This window comes from Alexandromys fortis, unplaced genomic scaffold (assembly GCF_014885135.2).
Source record: "Alexandromys fortis isolate MF-2015 unplaced genomic scaffold, M_Fortis_MF-2015_v1.1 scaffold_320, whole genome shotgun sequence".
NCBI classification, from domain to species: Eukaryota; Metazoa; Chordata; class Mammalia; order Rodentia; family Cricetidae; genus Alexandromys; species Alexandromys fortis.
Window position 1 is genome coordinate 634645 of NW_026068190.1, and position 18283 is coordinate 652927.

Here is an 18283-nt window from a genome sequence, read left to right on the forward strand (position 1 = left end):
CTTTTGAAATTCTCTAGCTGTAGTTTGCAAACACGGGGCTAGAATCCACCTTATAAGTCACTTCCAATCTAAGTCTTTTTTTGTTTATTTGTTTGGCTGGTTAGTTTTTTGAGATAGGGTTTCTCTGTGTTGCCCTGGCTGTATTGGAGCTCTCTGAATCTCTGTAGACTGGACTGGCCTTGAATTCAGAGATCCGCTGGCTACAAGTCTACCTTTCTAATCCCAACCTAACTACTCCTGCTGGCCATTTCCAATACAAGTACAGATTCAAAAAAAAAAGCAAAATATATCTTCAACAATTTCTTATATTTGTTAGTGCCTTGTATTCATTTCAAAAAGAGGAAAGGGAAAGACTCTCTATGTCTCTTTCAGTTAGCAAATAAAGAGGAGTTGGAGAAATGGTTAAAAGCACTGACTGCTCCTTCCGGGGACCTGGGTTCAACTCCCAGAACTCACATGGTGGCTCACAACTGTCTGTAATTACAGTTCCAGGGGACCCAACACCCATGGCAAAACACCTGTACACATGAAAATAAAAAATAATAATAATAACAAAAAAATAAAGGGCTGAAGAGACGGCTCAGCTGCTAAAAGCTAGGCTCACAACCAAAAATAAAACAAAAGGCTGGGCATGGTGGTATACTTAGGAGGCAGAGTATATAGATCTCTGAGTTTGAAGCCAATATGGTCTACATAAAGAGACCCTAAGAACAAAAGCCAAGAACAAGTGAGATGGTTCAGTTGTTTAGGGAAAAGAAATTTGCTGCTTCCAAGCCTGAAAACCTGAGTTTGATCCCCAGGACCCATGTGGTGAAAGGAAAGAATCAACTCGTTCCTGCTTGTGCTCTATCGTACACACACATACACACACACACACACACACACACACACACACACAAATAAATAAATGTAATATATCTTTTTACACAAGCAAACCAAAATTGCTTTGTCACAAACATGGAGACAGGAAGGCTGCTGTGAGTTCAAGGCTAGTCTGGGTTACATGTACTCCAGGGTTAGAGTGGGCTCCAGTTTCCAAACAAAACAAAAGTCATTTTGCATCTTATCATGCTTATCTTTCTTTAGGTCCTTTATGAAGGAATTTCCCCAACACTCATCCTTACTTCCTAGAGGAAGATCCTGAATCTGGACACAAAGTAAAACAGAAGATCGAAGAATCCTGTCTTACTCATTTTCTGAGGGAATTCATACTGTTAATACTTTTCTTTAAATATTGAGGAAGAAAAAAGCTACGAACTACATTATAAAGAAAACCGCTGTGCAGTGGTAGCGATGGGAGGTAAAATGTATGCACCTTTTAGTGATACATAGTTTTCAGCATCCCAACTAATATTATTAAATATTTATATCTGTTAATATTCAACTTGTTTAAAATTATACTAAAATTGAAAATATTCCAATTATTTAAAAAATACTCATGTTAAAAGCAATGTTCCAAATGATGAGATTACAAACCAATCAAAGGGGCTAAAGAGAAGGCTCAGTGGGTAAGAACACTTAGGCTGTTCTTCCAGAGGACCAGGTTCACAACCATCTGTAACTCCCCATCAGAGGGCTGGATGCCCTCTTCTGACCTCCGGGTGCAACAGGCATGAGTGTGGTGCAGAGACACACATGTAAGCAAAAAACCCGCATGTAAATAATTTTTAATGCAACCAATACAACAGCCTCTGCTCTCTAGTTGAGTTTCATTTTGCTACACATAGAATTTTAGTTTATCATCAAATAATTAGCATAAAACATTGTCTTCAGGGGCTGGAGAGATGGCTCAGCTCTTCTAGAAGATCTGAGGTCAGTTCCCAGCACCCATGTAGGCAGAACTGTGGAACTACACATCCCGAGACTCTGACCCCTTTCTCCAGCCTCTACGGACATAAGACACAAATGCTCTGTACATATAGTCATGGAGGCAAAATACACACATAAAAAAAATCTTCAATGTCTTCAGTCTTTAGCGATTGCTATTCCTACCTCAAATAAAATAACTAATTTCTCTACGTACTAACTCGATCTATTATCTACAAATATTTACTGAATATTTATGTCAAGCAATAAATTTGATCCTGTGTACTACCGAGATTAATTCTTGGATCTACAAATTGTCTAAATCTACAAATACCGGTCTATAACATCCTTTTATTTGTATAGCTACTATCCTACAATGTCTAGATCGTAGTGAAAACTCAGTATTTAATGAACTGTGTAACGGCAGAGAAGACAGAAAGATGGTAGAATACAAATGCAGCAGTTCCTCACTTGGAACCTCCCCGGCCAGTTCAGGCCACCAATATTACATTAGAATTGTTCACTGACACCAATAGACTAACAACAAAAATGCCAAAAACTTTAGAACATACGTCTTTCTAATAACACTTCTCTTGGAAAAATAAGACAAATCTCTTAAGCTACAAAGAAGGATGCTAAACAAAACCAAAAGTGAGTTAGATTCGAAGGCCTTAGGCAAGATGTTTTAAAAAGGGGAAACTGACAAACTTACAAGCCAATGATTTTCCATATGACATCAGGTTTGGGTCAACTGTTACAGAATCAGGATTAAGATTAAATGACAGGGGATGGGGATACAGGGTGAAGAGCTTGCCTAGTGCTCGGAAGTCCCTGGATTTCATCTGTAAGAGAAGAAGAGACACTGGAGGGAATAGGGCCCGACGACACACCAAACCAGAAAATGGGAACAAAGAGAGGAAACGGAGAAAATGCATGCTGAGATAAGCATTTTGGCTTGGATTCAGATGAGTTGGAGCAACTGACAATACAATCTGTCCGCCCGCACGCTTGGACGTGCACGTTTGGCCACTATAATTCACCATATGTCGGGGGTATTGTTCTTTCTTGAAAGTCCCAAGCAAACATCCTGTCTGTTGCAGCCTTTTCTGGGTGCCTCAAATCCTTCAGTTATTAACGTGTTCTTAAAATAAGGAACATCAACAAGTATTTAGGAGGGGCCTATAAAGAACTTTTCACCCCTAGCCGCAGCCCACGATCCTCCCACGGAAGGGCCAGAGGAGCGCCGCCCCATTGAGCCCTGCAGGGGCTGCAAGCCACGCCCGGATGCGCGGCCGCCAGGACCCGGACGGGCTAAGGGTGGAGACAGGGTGCGGCCCGGCCTCACCTCCACCGCCTGGCCCAGCTCCAGGTCGAAGCCCACCACACACACGCAGTGTAGCCAGGCCGAGAAGCCATCCCAGCGCAGCAGGCCCCGGCGCCCATCGTCCTCCTCCTCGTCCTCCGGCGTGACTCCCGCCGCCGAAAGGGCCGCCGCCTCGCGCCCCTCGGCCCCGGCCTCGTCCAACGACCCGCGGGAACCGGGTCCGAAGGCCGCCGGGCCCCGCAGAGCCATTCGCCACCCCCTATCCGCACCCGCCGGCTCCACCAAGGACCGCGCCGCAGAGCGCGCAGGCCTCCGCGCACGCGCACCGAGTGCCGCCGCGGACGCTCCGGAGCCGCCGGAGAGGGGCGAGGCCGCGCGCCACGTGACCCTGGGAGCGAAGCTCAGGGCAGTTCCCTGCACCCCGGCTCCACCACGACGGGGAGGCTGTATGGCCTGTTGGTGTCCCAGCGCTTTAAACAAACAGTGGCTCAGGAATGGCATCTCCACTTCAAGAAAGGAAGCGATTCATTATTCTTGGAATGACACCGTTCATTATCAAAATATTATTAAAACATAATGGTAACAGTAACTAGTATTTGCTAAACTCTTAACTCTGTGCCAGTTGATGAGCCAAGTTAGAATACAGGCATTAAGTTTATTGAACACATCATCGCGAGTAAATGGTACGTGGACAGTATATCTCTATCTTGTTTGTTAATGTTGGGTCTATCTCTCTCTCTCTCTCTCTCTCTCTCTCTCTCTCTCTCTCTCTCTCTCTCTCTCTCTCTCTTTCTCTGTCTCTCTAATATATATTATATAGTTCCAGCTGACATTCTTGTCTCCGCCTCCTAAGATGGTAGGTTTAGTAGCATGGGCCCCCACATTTGGCTAATTTATTTCTCTTCACCGATAAGGAAACTTATGTTCTGAGAGGCTACATGACTAGTCAGTCCCAAAAGAATAGGAACAACTCTAATGCAAGTGTGCGTTCACCCTGCAGTCCGCTGATAAGAAGACGTACTTTTCACTCGGCTGTGTGCGCTCCACCAAGGCAACGCCCTCCTTATTGGAATGACTCACTCAACTTTCGTATATCTCCAGACTTTCCTGGAATGCCAAGTTGGGCAAGCCACCTTTGGATCATGCTCTCTGAGCACTGCAGAAGGGACCTGGTCTCAAACTACTTTGTTAGAGGTCGGTCAGCACTAGGCTGGGCACTCAAGAGGCACCTGCCCTGTTCAATTGCCATTGACTATTGGCACAGCAGGAAACCACTGAATAGGATCCATTCAGTACCTACTAGGTAGGATTTATTCATTGAAAGTAGTTTTAAACACAGTAATCCTCGGGCTAGTGCATAGAAGGCCTACTATTTGTGCTTTGGCACTCATTCCCATGCCCGAGCCTCTCGACAGCCTCAAAAGACAGCGCTATTGTTTCCATTTTACATAGAACAAAATTGGGGCTCCAAGTGATGGCGTCATAGCTAGTAGGTAGCAGAACAGATGTAAACCTGAGTCTTTTTGATGGATAAGAATCTTACTATAGAAGGATGGGGAGTGGCTAGGAGCACTTGCTGCTTTTACAGAGGACTCACGTTCGGTTCCCAGCACCCATGTGGTGGTTCGTAATTATCTGTAATTCCAGTTCCAGGGGACCTGGTGCTCTCTTCTCATTTCTGAGGACACCAGAAACATATGTGGTACACAGGCAGGAATGCAGGAAAAACATTAAAACACATAAAAATACGTGACCGTTAAAGAGATAGTCAAGTATTCTCAGACATCAGTAGTAGTACATGCTGAAGACCTTTTTAAAGATTTTTTATTATTAAAGATTTATTTGTCTATTATATATACAGTGTTCTGCCTGCATATGTGCCTACAGGCCAAAAGAGGGCACCGGATCTCATTAGAGATGTTGGAAGCCACCATGTGGTTGTTGGGACTTGAACTCAGGACCTTTGGAAGAGCACGCAGTGCTCTTAACTGCTGAGCCATCTCTCCAGCCCAATTATTTTTATTTTAAATGTGTGAGTATTTTACCTTTATATATGTATGTGTACTGAAGTGGCGTCTGATACCCACGGAGGCCAGAAGGGGGTGCCAGATCCTCTGGAACCAGAGTTAAAGAGGGTTGCAAGTCCCTGTGTGGGTACTGAGAGCCAATCCTTAGTCTTCTGCAAGAATAGCAAGTTTTCTTAGTTGCTGAGCCATCTCCTCCCCCTATGTGAACCTGGGAACTTCGTATAGCACAGAACATTAACTAGGGACAACATTTAAATTAGAAGCTGTCACGCTAGGCCATGGTGGCACACACCTTTAATCTCAGCACCCGGGAGGCTGAGACAGGTGGATTGACCTAAGTAAAGTTAAGGATCACCCTTAGTAGCAGAAATATTGATGTGGATAGATTTTAAAAAAAAGCCATATCCCCTTCAGAGTGTGTTATGGTCTGAAATAAGTTTATACAATTTCTGCTTTGAGCGATATTGTTGTTTACTATTATTAACTTTTCAAGGATGCTGGGAATATGTGAAGTCTGCAACATATTGAGTTAACAAGTATCTCAATGAATCCTTACGGTATTCAGAATTTTATAAAATTCTGGAAAGCATGGGTTCACTGAATGATCCCAGAGATCAGTTTTCTGATCTCCAGGGAGTCTAGGAAAGTCTCTCTTCTCAATCAGTACTCTAAAATGCTGCCTCCACAGAACAAACACAACGAACCACTGCTACATACAGCCTTGTAGGTGAGTCTCACACAAAAATCCTTGTAGGAGAAAGGCTGAGTGTGAAGGAATGCCTACTCCTGATCCCGTGTATATGAAATTCTAAACCTGACCAATCACTTCACAGGGCTAGAAGCTGGGAAGCTGCCAAGCACAAGATGGGGCTTGTCTTCTCAAATCCCCATGTTCTGTTTTGAGGTACGTTTACTGGTCACAAGAACACATTCAGAGGATCTCTGTGAGTTAGAGATCAGCCTGGTCTACAAGAGCTTGTTCCAGCATAGGCTCCAAAGCTACAGAAAAACCCTGTGTCAAAAAAAAACAATAAAAAAATTAGAATCTGTCTTTGACCAAAACAACCTGTCTGTTAAACAGAACCAGAATAGTTCAGAAGAAAAACAATCTGCATTCAAGTAAGGTTCCAAACCTACTGTTTGGAGGAAACAGCACCGTTTAATATTAGGAAGAAGAGTGGGCTAGAAAGAAAAAGTCTGTGATCCAGCAGTAGCGCCATCCATTATCATGGCAGCAAGCAGCTACAAGAACTAGATTCTGGGCTGGTAAGTGAAAATGATGATGACTAACCTGCCTTCCTACCCAGTGTATACACGTCACCGTATGCTACTTTGTTATTAATGATTAATAAGCTCTAATGACCAGCTGTTCCACCAGCTGGATCTTTGACCTTTGGGCGCAGACTACCATTCTTTGAAATACGACCTTTGGTTGTTTGTTTGAGACAGGGTCTCTCGGCTTTCTGGCTGTCCCGGAACTAGCTCTGTAGACCAGGATGGCCTCAAACTCAGAGATTCTGCCTCTGCCTCCACAGTACTGGGATTAAAGGCGTGCATCGCCACTCCTGGATGAAATGCTATCTTATATAACATTTGGTTAAGGACATATTGTCCAAATGATGCATTTTGAAAACCACATATTAAGACAGCCAAGGTCTAATGAGAAATTAGGTACAGCAGGCATCTGGGGTTTGTGACAAAAACATGCATTCATACTACTGCTTCTTAGACCATTATACAAAAGTTCTATAAACGCCGGGAAAGCTTGAAAGTAGGGATGGGTTTGTTTTGTCTCCATGCTTATGAGTATGATGCTCTCCCGCGGTGTCTGATTTTAAGATTTTATTGTGTTTATTAATCTATGTGGGGGCACCCATCTACTGTAGCTTTGGTGGTCACAGGACAACGTGCTGGAAGTGCTTCTCTCCTTCCATCATCTGGGACCAAGTTGCCAAGCTGGCAGCGAGGGCTTTCACCACTGAGCCATCCTGCTCTGTGAGCTGGAATAGTTTCTGTGGTTCATACTTGCATGGGGTCTGGAAGAGGGAAACGGTAACACCTTCTTTCTTAATGTTTGTCATTAGAACCTTGGAATCTGAAAGGATCTCGAGTAGGGAACTTTCTCCACACTTTCCTTCCTGTTTGTGGATCTGATGATGGGCCAGCCACTCCCTTTTTGAATGCACACACGTACTGACCCTTAAATGTAAGCCCTACCTGCCAGAGTTGCTTGTCTCTGTATGTTTGTAAGGACTGGGAAAGTCTTCCTCTCATTGAGTCCAGCTCTTCTAAATGATAGCCCCGTGGGTTTCAGAATGGCCATCCTATACTCCTGCATCTTCTAGTTTCCAATGTAAATTATCCCAGATCCTCCACCTGTTCTCCAAAGGATTCTAGCAGTTCATCATCCTGTAACCCAACTTGGGTAAACTTCAATTTGTCAAATCAGTTTTAAGACACAAAAGCAAACACCATTCTCTAGGTGTGATCCAACCCCAGCAGAGTGAACCCTGGGACTATATCCTTCCTTATCCTGGCCAGAAGTCTTATATTGGTGCCATTTCAGATCACATTTGCTTGACTTGGCAGCCAGGTCACATTCCTGGCTCAGGTTGTGTTTCCTGTCAACAGAAGCCCTACATGGAAGGCTTTCTGTTGGTGGTGGTGTTTTTTCACCATGTGAGAAGCACTCAAGTCAAGGTAGGCTGCGTGAGTCAAAACACTGACTAAGTTCATGGCTCTGCTGCTCTTCCACAGTTACCAAAAACACTGAATACAAGATTAAAAACATTCCAGACTTCCCCACTCATCCATAACCAAATTCCTGGTGTTTAAGCAATTTTCATAACTTAAAAAAGGAAAGAATGAACACGAGACATGAAATGACTTGCAATGTCATGTTTTGGAGCTTAATTTTTACCAAAAGAGTCTGACAGAAGACTAAATGTCCTAGACATTCACTTACCTGGGTAACCAGTAGAGCTCCTTCTCTGTTTTCAAGTGTAGGCATAACTACAATGTAATGGTAAGTGAATACAAAAAAAAATAGGACTGTCTATATATTTCAAAGGTAGAGAGCAAACCCAAAAACCAAGCACCACCAAAACCAAAACCAAACCATCCAACCACCCAAAGTCACCCTGGGCATAGTGGTTCGCATTTGTATCTCTAGCACTTGGGGTGGAAGCAGGAGCATCAAAAATTCAAGGTCCTCCTTAGCTACAGACGAAGTTTTGAGCCATCCCGGGCTACATGAGAGCCTATCAAAATAACAACAACAAAACATAGACAGGCCAACTACCATTATGCTATCATTACAAAGCTGAGTTTACTGCAACATATCTCTGAAAGACAAATGTTTATGTGCAGGTTTTGAAGGGAAGGTTAGACAAAAAGTAAGAGTTAAATGCACTGGACACTTCCTAAGCAGTGTCTGCGAAGGTTCTATAAGGGGTAATTAAGGGCTAGAAGAATATGACTCCATCAGTAAAGCTCATGCTGTGAGGGTTCGAGGAGCTGGATTCAGATCCCTAGTGCCCACATGAAAGCCCAGAGTGATGACTCCATTCTGTAACCTCTGTTGAGAGGATGGAGAAGATTCCCAAAGCTCACTGGCCACCCAGGCTAGCCAGGCATTGAATTCTGGATTAGGTAAGACACGCCATCTTTAAAAAAAAAATGAGGAGCACCCTGATGTTGACCTAGGGCCAACACACACACACACACACACACTCACACACACTCACATGGGTGAGAGAGGGGGCAATGTTGTAAAGCTTTGTGTTTCATGTTTATATTTGGAACATGTCTGACACATGGCATGTACTCAGCAACTATCCACTGCGTAAGCTGTGTGTGTTGAGTGCACATATATGTAACTGTTCTCTTATCTTTTAATTTGAAATAACCCATTTAGTTTATCACCATTTCAGTTTAGTTTTTACAATGTACACTTTAAGTTTTTGAATCACAAAAGACAATTTTATTTCTCATGGTTCTGTGGAATAAGAAGTTCAAGATCAATGAACTGGTAGGTTTGACTGAGAGCCAAGTGTTTCCCTGAACACTGTGTTTCCTTGTTGCTTTCTTTTTAAAGGAATATGTCACCAGCAACTCTATTGGAACCACCTTCAAAATCTTGACAATGTTTTTTGATTGACATCTCTGCTAAAACCACCATGGTCTGGTGGGAAAATAAAGTCTCAGTAGCCTTTCTGCCAGTGTGTGACGCATGCAGGTTCAGTTGGTTGGTGCATCTTCCTTTGGATTACCCATGGCACCTGTGTTAGAGTCCTCCAGAGGAACAATAGAATATTGGCGTTATTAGACTGGCTTACACGATAAGATCATAAGTACTTCCTCATGGCCATCCATGAGCTAGAGAATTAGAGAACCCGATAGCTGTTCAGTGTTCGGAACAGCTGGAAACCTCAGAACTGTCCAAGGCTGAAGGCCTTCCTGGGGGTTGCTGTGAGTCTTCATCAGAAGGCTGAAGAAGTTGGAGTCTCATTCCTGTTGCTATGGCAGCAACAGCAGGAAATGCACTCACTCAGGAAGCGTGGAGCTTGTGCATGCTGGCTGGCTTCCCTTCCTTCCACGTTTACTCCACCAGCACCCAGGTCCCTGGATGTTTTCTCACAGTCAAGACAGGTCTTTCTTCCTCACTTGCCATACCACATGCCAATCATCTCTGGAAATGGCCTGTACTCTGATTTTATAGAGTATTCCTTTTAGAATCTGTAGTCTAAACAAATAGAAGTTAATACTAAACTTTTTCTTTTCTTCTCTCTCTCTTTCTTTTTGGTTTTTCAAGACAGGGTTTCTCTGTGTAGCCCTGGATTTCCTGGAACTCACTCTGCTGGCCTCGAACTCAGAGAGATCTGCCTACCTCTGCCTCCTGAGTGCTGGCATTAAATGTTTGTGTCACCACTGCTTGGATAAAAATTTTCTTTTTAAAAAGATTCATTTTTTTATTGATGTGTGTTTGTGTTTGGTGTGTGTGTGTGTGTGCCCATAGGATTCAGAAGAAGGTGTAAGTTTTGAATTGCCTTACATGGGTGCTGGGGACCAAACCTGGGTTCTCTTAACCACTGAGCCATTTATTTAGCCCTTGTATTTGTTTGTTTTGTTTTGAGACGGAGTCTCACTATGTAGCCCTAGCTGGCCTGGAACTCACGATGCAGGCTAGGCTGGCCTTGGATGCACGGAGATCCTCGCAAATGCAGGGATCTCACGCACAAACTTTTTTCTTTTATTATTATTATTATTAAAAAATTTTACCTCCTCCCATTTCCCTCCCCTTCCCCCCCTACTCCCCCTCCCTCTCCTTCTCCAGTCCAAAGAGCAGTCAGGGTGCCCTGCCCTGTGGAAGTCCAAGGTCCTCCCCCTCCATCCAGGTCTAGGAATATGAGCATCCAAACAGACTAGGTTCCCACAAAGTCAGTACATGCAGTAGAATCAAAACTCAGAGCCATTGTCCTTGGCTTCTCAGTCAGCCCTCCTTGTCATCCATGTATGTTCAGAGAGTCCGGTTTGATCACATGCTCCATCAGTCCCAGTCCAGCTGACCTTGGTGAATTCCCATTAGATCAGTCCCACCGTGGGTGCACCCCTCGCGGTCAAGAAATTTTAATATAGATTTTAAGCAGGAGAGTTAGGAGAAAGAGAGGTGACTGGGGTGAAAGTGAGAGCATGGCCGTGGGTTTTCCAAAGGAAGGGTGTGCATAACCTTTCTTAAATGCAGTGCGCACTCTTAACTTAAAAGGGTAAAGCTAGTAATAGCTCACTCATTTGAGCACTGCTTTGTAGTTGTCTCGCACAGTGTCAAGAAGTGAACTGCCCTGGAATATCTCTAAGGGTATTCGTGACGAGGTTACCATTACAATTGCCCTTCCGGTTGTGCCTGAGTGAGCCAATACGAGAGGGGATTGAGGGGAGAGAGAGAGTCTTATTCAGTTTGTCTGCAGAATAATACCGATTATGATGTCAATAATAGGGTTCTGTGATAACAAATATTTAAGAAAGGAAATTGGGCTGGAGTGATGGCTCTGTGGTTAAGAGCATTGGCTGTTCTTCCAGAGAACCTGGGTTATGTTCCCAGCACCCACATGGCAGCTCATAACTGTCTCTCCTAGTTCCAAAGGATCTGACACCCTCTTCTGGTCTCCAGGAGCACTGTATACAAGTGATGCACAGACACACATGCCATCAAAACCCCCATATTAATAAAACAATAAAAAATTCCATACAAGTGAAGTGGCTTTGGATCTGGTTAATGGGTGTGGGGTGGAATACTTTTGTAGTGCAAATGGGAGAAACATGGATGCTCAGGGTGTTGGTTCTGGTGAAGACTCAGAAAGGACTATTTTTGTTTTGTTTTTGAGATAGGTGTTATAGTACAGGCTCTCCTTGAGCTTGCTGTACAGCTAAGGATGGCCTTGAACTTCCGTTCCTACAGCTTGCATCTTCCAAGTGCTACGATTACAGGTATATGCCACCATTTCTGGTTTGCTTCCATCTTTTCAGAAAAGATACACGTAATCATAAACACAACATTAGTAAAAATATGGGCAATAAAAGTCATTCTAGTGAGGACTTAGTGGTAGTAAAAGACATGTTATTCAACAATGGAGAAAAGATGATTCTTGATAGAATATGATAAAGATATTTGCTATATTCTATTTTGTGGAAGTTGGAACCTGTGAACACCAACACTGGATATTTACCTGAACTTTCTAAGCAAATTCAAATGCCCTAGTTTCTCCTCAGTGGAAAAGGCAAAAAGGAGAGAAATTAGAAGATGTTATTAAGTTCAAGGGGACCAGAAATTAAAGGTCTGAAAAGTTCTCAGCCTATTCATAAAACTAAAAACAAACAACAACAAAAGAGAGGAATTGTTTTAAAGAGGATACCATGTGCTTAAATCACCATTTGACAGGGGTCAGTGTGAGTGTAAGCCCTAGAGCGAACCAGATTTCCAGCAGGCATGTCAGTGTTAACACACAGACAAAATTAAGCAAGATTGTGGGACCTGTGAAATTCTATAGGACCGAGAAGTTATGTGTCTGTGGTGGGTTTTTTGTTTGTTTGTTTGTTTGTTTTTTGTTTTTTTGTTTTTCGAGACAGGGTTTCTCTGTGGCTTTGGAGCCTGTCCTGGAACTAGCTCTGTAGACCAGGCTGGTCTCGAACTCACAGAGATCCGCCTGCCTCTGCCTCCCGAGTGCTGGGATTAAAGGCATGCGCCACCATCGCCCGGCTCTGTGTGGTGGTTTGAATGGTGTCTCCAGCAGTCCCCGTCATTCAACCACTGGGCCCTAGTTGGTACTGTCGGGGGTAGTTTAGCGGGATAGCCTTGCTGGGAAAACATGCCACTGGTGGCAGGCTTCGAGAAAAAAAAAGCCTGGGGTCATTTTCCAACTTGTTCTCTCTGCTTCCTTCTTGTGCTAGGATGTGAGCTTTTGCCTGCTGCTCTGCTGCCCTACCTTTAGGGCATCTAACCTGCTGGAACCAAGAGCCCCAAATAAGATGCTTTCCTTTAAAAGTTGCCTTGGTCACAGTGTTTCAATCACAGCAACAGAAATATAACTAAGACAAAAGGGAAAGATGAGGTTTAAGGCCTTTAATCCCAGCGCCTGGGAAGTAGGGGATGAAGGCCTTTAGTCCCAGCATCTGGGAAGCAGGGGGTCCCAGTGTCTGGGAAGCAGAGGCAGGTGGATCTCTGAGTTTGAGTTTGTAGTCCATCCTGGACTACAAAAACAGTTCCAGGCCAACAAAGGCTACATAGACCCTGTCTCAAAACAAGTAAATACATAAATAAAGATAAAATTAAATATTTCCTGAGAATTTATTTAACCAGAAAAAAAGCTGTATGAGAGAATATTAACCTAATTCATTGTTGCTGGGTCTTTATATTTTAAAACAACCCATAACTTGGAGCGCTGAGGACAAACAATGGGAAATAACAGACACCTAGCTAAATGACGCCTATGTCACACGAAAGACACATTCTTATTGAAACATGATATTCACAATAGAGGAGATAATTAAGTTCTTTCTTCCTTCAAATATTTATTTAACTTGAAAGAGATATAGTGCTAAACTGAGTGTTTTCTGGGAATTCACGATTTAGTGGGAAAAACAAGCAAGTATGCAGGTGAGTCCCACAAGTTCTCCTAGACTTGAGGAACTGTCAGAAAGAATGCTTTTTCTGTCCCTTTAAGATGCTGACCAGAACCTAAAGACGCTTTTTGTTTTGGGTTTGTTTGTTTGTTTTTGTTTTCTGACTCTCTGGGCTTCCTTACTCTCTCACACTCTCTTTCTAAAGCCCTGCGACTCTTCCTGCCCCATGGTGGACCTTCCCTTCTCCATTCTCCTCCTCCAGGAAGTTGTTGAGATTTAAAACTCGCCTGCCACTGGGTGGTGGTGCGCACACCTTCAATTTTAGTACTCAGAGGCAGAGGCAGGCGGATCTCTGTGAGTTCGAGGCCAGCCTGGTCTACAAGAGCTAATTCCAGGACAGGCTCCAAAACTACAGAGAAACCCTGTCAAATAAAACAAACAAACAAACAAAAAACTTGCCTGCCCTAACGTATTTAAATTCTATAATTCTGTTTCTTTTCTTTTTCTCCCTTCCTTCCTTCCTTTTTTTTTTTTTAAAGACAGGATTTCATGTATACTAGGTTGGCCTACAATGTATTTTAAGATGTAACTTTTTAAAGAAAGATGACCTTAAACTTAGGATATTTCTGCTTCTACCTCCTAAGTATATATACACACAAGTACATACGAGGTACATAGGTGTGTGATACCAGGCCCAATTTCATTGGTTGTATGCCTGCCATTTTATAATTTATTTTTTAACAAATGACCAAGGCTCTGCCTCAGTTTAACTTCAATTTTTTCATGGCTTTTCACTCACTGAATTTTGACTTTTATTAGCCTAACCTTGAACATATAACAGCCCTGCTGGAGAAACATTCCAAACAGCTAGTTTTCACTGTTCTATACAAACCAAAGGAGTCTGACAGTACAAACTAAAAGAATTGTCTAAATTAAGCTCAAGCCAGGAAGTCTTCCTTGGCTAGTTCCCCAGCTAGTTAGTGCCAGCCTGCACAACTCTACCTTACTACAAAATGAATTCCATTCTGACTAAGAGCTTTGTCTATCTGTGAAAAGTACAGGATAGAGAAAATTTCCAAGCTAGGTTGCTTAGACACTTCTCAAGTTCTGTTTAGATAATACACCACTACATTCTGTTAATAATCATTAGGTGTGAAAGAATTTCTTTTGTGGTTATTAAAAAAATCTCAAATTTCTAAATCTGCAAGAATAAAACTTTTTAAAATACAAAAAAAAAAAAAAGAATTTACAAAGTACCTTGGGAGTAGAGTGTTTCCCTAGCTTGTACGAGGCCAGGATTTGATCTGTAGCCCCAATATTAACAATAAATAATTAATTATGGCATAAAGGGAAGAGTTGGAAAAGCGGCTCAATAGTGAGAGTGCTTGCCTAGGATACATAAGGTCTCTGGGTTTGGTTGCCAGTGACTTAGATAATAAATAACGATGTACAAAGAGGATTGGTTCTAATTACAAATAATCACTATGAAGTATATATTTTTCCAATGCTACTGAACTTACAATCCTCTAGGAATAATGTGAGATGGTGGATTAAAGAGGATCACATTTTTGTTTACAAAAATGAAGTCAGAGGAGTCATACTCCCTCGTATCAAAACATATTACAAAACCACAGTAGTTGCCGGGCGGTGGTGGCGCACGCCTTTAATCCCAGCACTGGGAGGCAGAGGCAGGCGGATCTCTGTGAGTTCGAGGCCAGCCTGGTCTACAAGAGCTAGTTCCAGGACAGGCACCAAAAACTTCAGAGAAACCCTGTCTCAAAAATAAAAATAAATAAATAAATAAATAAATAAATAAATAAATAAATAATAAATAAATAAATAAATAAAATAAAAACGCGGTAGTAAAAACAGTGTAGTACCCTAAGCAATAGAGGAGAGGGCGCCTGATCTGGTCTTGCCCTGTAGTCAAATTGGTGACTATCTTAAATGTCACCATAGAACCTTCATTTAGCAACTGATGGAAGCAGAGGTAGAGACCTGCAGCAGAGCTCTGGGCTGAGCTCCCAAAGTCCAGCCAAAAAGTGGGAGGAATGAGAATATGAGCAAAGAGGTCAAGACCATGATGGGGACACCACCTGAAACAGCTGACCTGAGCTAATGGAAACTCACCAACTCTGGTCAGACATGGAAGAAACCAGCATAGGCCCAAACTACGCCCTTGGAATGTGGGTGACAGTTGTATGGCTGGGGCAGAGTGCAGGCCACTGACGGTGGCACCAGGATTTATCCCTACTGCTTGTACTGGCTTTTTGGAACCTATTCTCTTTGGATGAATACTTTGCTTAGCCTAGGAAAGGCCTTGGTCTTTCCTCAGAGCAATGTGCCTTACCCTCTCTGAGGAGTGGATGGGGAGTGGGGTGGGGGAAAAGGTGGAGGGGATGGGAGGGAGTGGGAACTGGGATCAGTATGTAAAATGAAAAAAGATAGTTTTTAAAAAATTAAAAAATTGTAGTAATTGCAAAAGGACAGACATACAAATCAGTGGAATAGAATAGAGAGACCAGAAATAAACCGTTGTAAATGTGGTCAAATGGTTTCTGGAAAAGATGCCAAGAACATTTGTTGGAGAAAGGCCAGACTGTTGAACAAATAGCACTAGAAAAACTAGAAATTCACATGCAGAGATAACGCAGTTGAAGCCTTATCTAACACTATATGCAGAATAGAGTTCAAGATAGATTAACAATCTCAACATAAAAGTTAAACTGCTAAAACTCTTTAAAGAAAAAAACAGGAAAAAAGCTTCATTATATTGGATTTGGCAATAATCTCTTGGGTGTTCCACCAGAAGTATGGGGTGCGGCAACCAGTTATACAATGCTTTGTCACCCAAACCTAGGATATTGTACATGATAGGAAAGCACTCTAAAACTTTTGTATATCAAGGATACCATGACCAGAGTTAAAAGGCGACCCACAAGACGGGAGAAAACATTTGTAAATCTCTTTTCTGATAAGAGGAAACTATCTAGAGTGCATAAAAAATTTTTGTACAAATTACCAACAAATATCCTGTTCTAGATTGTTTTTCTGTTGCTATAAAAAAAAAAATACCATGAACAAAAGGCACATGGAGAGGAAAGGATTTATTTGACCTTCCGACTGACCATCCTTCATCAGGAAGTTCAAGGCTCAACAGGAGCCTGGAGCAGAGACGATGGGGGACACTGCATGCTGGATTGCTTCCTCCTGCTCAGCCTGCTTCCTGACACCACCTGAAACCATCTTTCCAGGTGGGGGTGGGGGGACTGCCACAGTGGGTTGGGCCCTCCCACCTCAATCAACAATAAAACATATGCCCTGCAATCATGCCCGTAAGCCATTCCCTTTGAGGCAATTCTTCAGCTGGGGTGCCCTCTTCCCAGATGACTCTAGGTTTGTACAAAGTTGACAGGTGAAGTTAACTGAAAACTGAGCAAACAACTTGAATAGAATTTTTCCAAAGTAGATACACAAATGGCCATGTAAGCACATGAAAAGAGACTCTGTATTAATAATGCAAATTAAACCATGGGTAGGCAAGTCATTTGGGCACAAGTTATTAATCTCAAGACTCAGGAGGCAGGGAAGATCTCTGTGAATCTGAGGAGGCCAGCTTGATTTACATGGTGAGTTTCAGGACAGCCAGGACTGCATAGAGAGACTCTACCAAAAAAAAAAAACCATGTAGTAAATATTATTTCACATCTACTTGGCTGGCTATGAAGAAAAAGTGAAAACAGAAAGGAAGGGAGGGGGAAAGCTAACAATGACAAGTTTGGGCTTGGATGTGAAGAAATCAGCACGCACACATTGTCTGGAGGAATGTAAAATAGTACAGCTTCTATAGAAAACAGTATAGTGGTTCCTAAAGTAATGAAACATCATGGGGCTGGGGACGCAGCTTAGTCGGAAAGCAATTGCCTAGCAAGCACAGGAGTTCTATCCCAAACACTACCCAACACCTTTAAAAAGTAAACAGTTAACTTATGATCCAGCAATGGCACCTTTGGGTATATGTTCCAAAGAAGGACTATCAGGGAACCAAACAGGTATTTGGACACCATGTTCATAGCAGCTCATTATAGCCTAAAAGTGAAAACAATGGAAAAGTCTATTTGCAAGTGAACTGACTTTAAAATATACGTTGGCCACAGTTCATGTGCTCAGGGCAACACGTGTTTGGTGGACAGTGCAGAAGAAGAGTCTCCTTTTTTACAGAACATTCTACTGGGCAGAGGGATTCTACAATCTTAGAAGCCAATGTCTTAGATACTTTACTATTGCTGTGAAGAGACATCATGATCGAGGCAATTTATTTTCAAAAGCATTTAATTAGCTGAGGACTTGTGTACAGTGTCAGAGGGTGAGTCCGTGATCATCACGGCGGGGAGCAGGGCAGCAGGCAGGCAGCCACGGGAGCAGCAGCAGAGAGCTTCCACCTGCCCCCGTAGCAGGAGGCAGAGAGTGAGACTGGACCTGGCATGGGCTTTTGAAACCTGAAAGCCCACCCCCAGGGACACGCCTCCTCCAACAACACCTGAACCCTTCCCTAAACCGTTTTACCAACCAGGGACCAACCAGTCAAATAGGTGAGCCTGGGGAGAACATTCTCGTTGAAACCACCACAGCCACCATGGTTAGAAGGTGATACGGAGGAGAGCATCACGACGCGAGGTTGGAGGGGAACGCGGCGCTGATAGTAGGAACTCTACAAGAAAGTGTGTATCTTAGTCTAAGTCCAACAAATATCAAGTATTATACATTTTAACACACTAGTTATTAACTAATAACTCTAGTTAGTAACTGAAGAACGGGTTAGAAAAATGAATTAAGGCAGCAGACTTAGGGCTGGAGAGATGGTTCAGCAGTGAAGGGGACTCGCTATTCTCGCAGAGGACTGGAGTTTGGTTCTCCTCTCTCGTGTTATGTGCTTACAACAATCTGTAATTCTAGGTCCAGGATATCTGATACCCTCTTCTAGCAACCATGGGCACCTGCGTGTGCA

The 18283-nt window shown here is 43.0% G+C and overlaps 1 protein-coding gene across 2 annotated transcripts; it reads right to left on the bottom strand.

The window, feature by feature from the left end:
- Positions 1-537: 537 nt before the first annotated feature.
- LOC126492825 (uncharacterized) lies at positions 538-3918 on the bottom strand. Of its 2 annotated transcripts, none has more exons than XM_050129399.1 (2): positions 3152-3918; positions 538-2648 (listed from the first exon to the last, which is right to left on the bottom strand). In XM_050129399.1, the coding sequence occupies exons 1-2, from the start codon at positions 3629-3631 to the stop codon at positions 2478-2480; spliced, it is 651 nt and encodes a 216-aa protein (XP_049985356.1). In that variant the 5' UTR covers positions 3632-3918; the 3' UTR covers positions 538-2477. The 2 variants fall into 2 exon arrangements, with proteins under 2 accessions (XP_049985356.1, XP_049985357.1); XM_050129400.1 differs by lacking the exon at positions 538-2648 and adding an exon at positions 2669-2947 and having other exon boundaries at positions 3152-3915.
- Positions 3919-18283: the final 14365 nt, after the last annotated feature.

Bases quoted from the DNA above. Each gene is read 5' to 3' on its own strand.
- LOC126492825 (XM_050129399.1), bottom strand. From the start codon at position 3,631: ATGCCATTCCTGAGCCACTGTTTGTTTAAAGCGCTGGGACACCAACAG. The intron at 2,649-3,151 runs GTGAGGCCGGGC...CTTCTCTTACAG, and splicing joins AGCTGGGCCAGGCGGTGGAG to ATGAAATCCAGGGACTTCCG.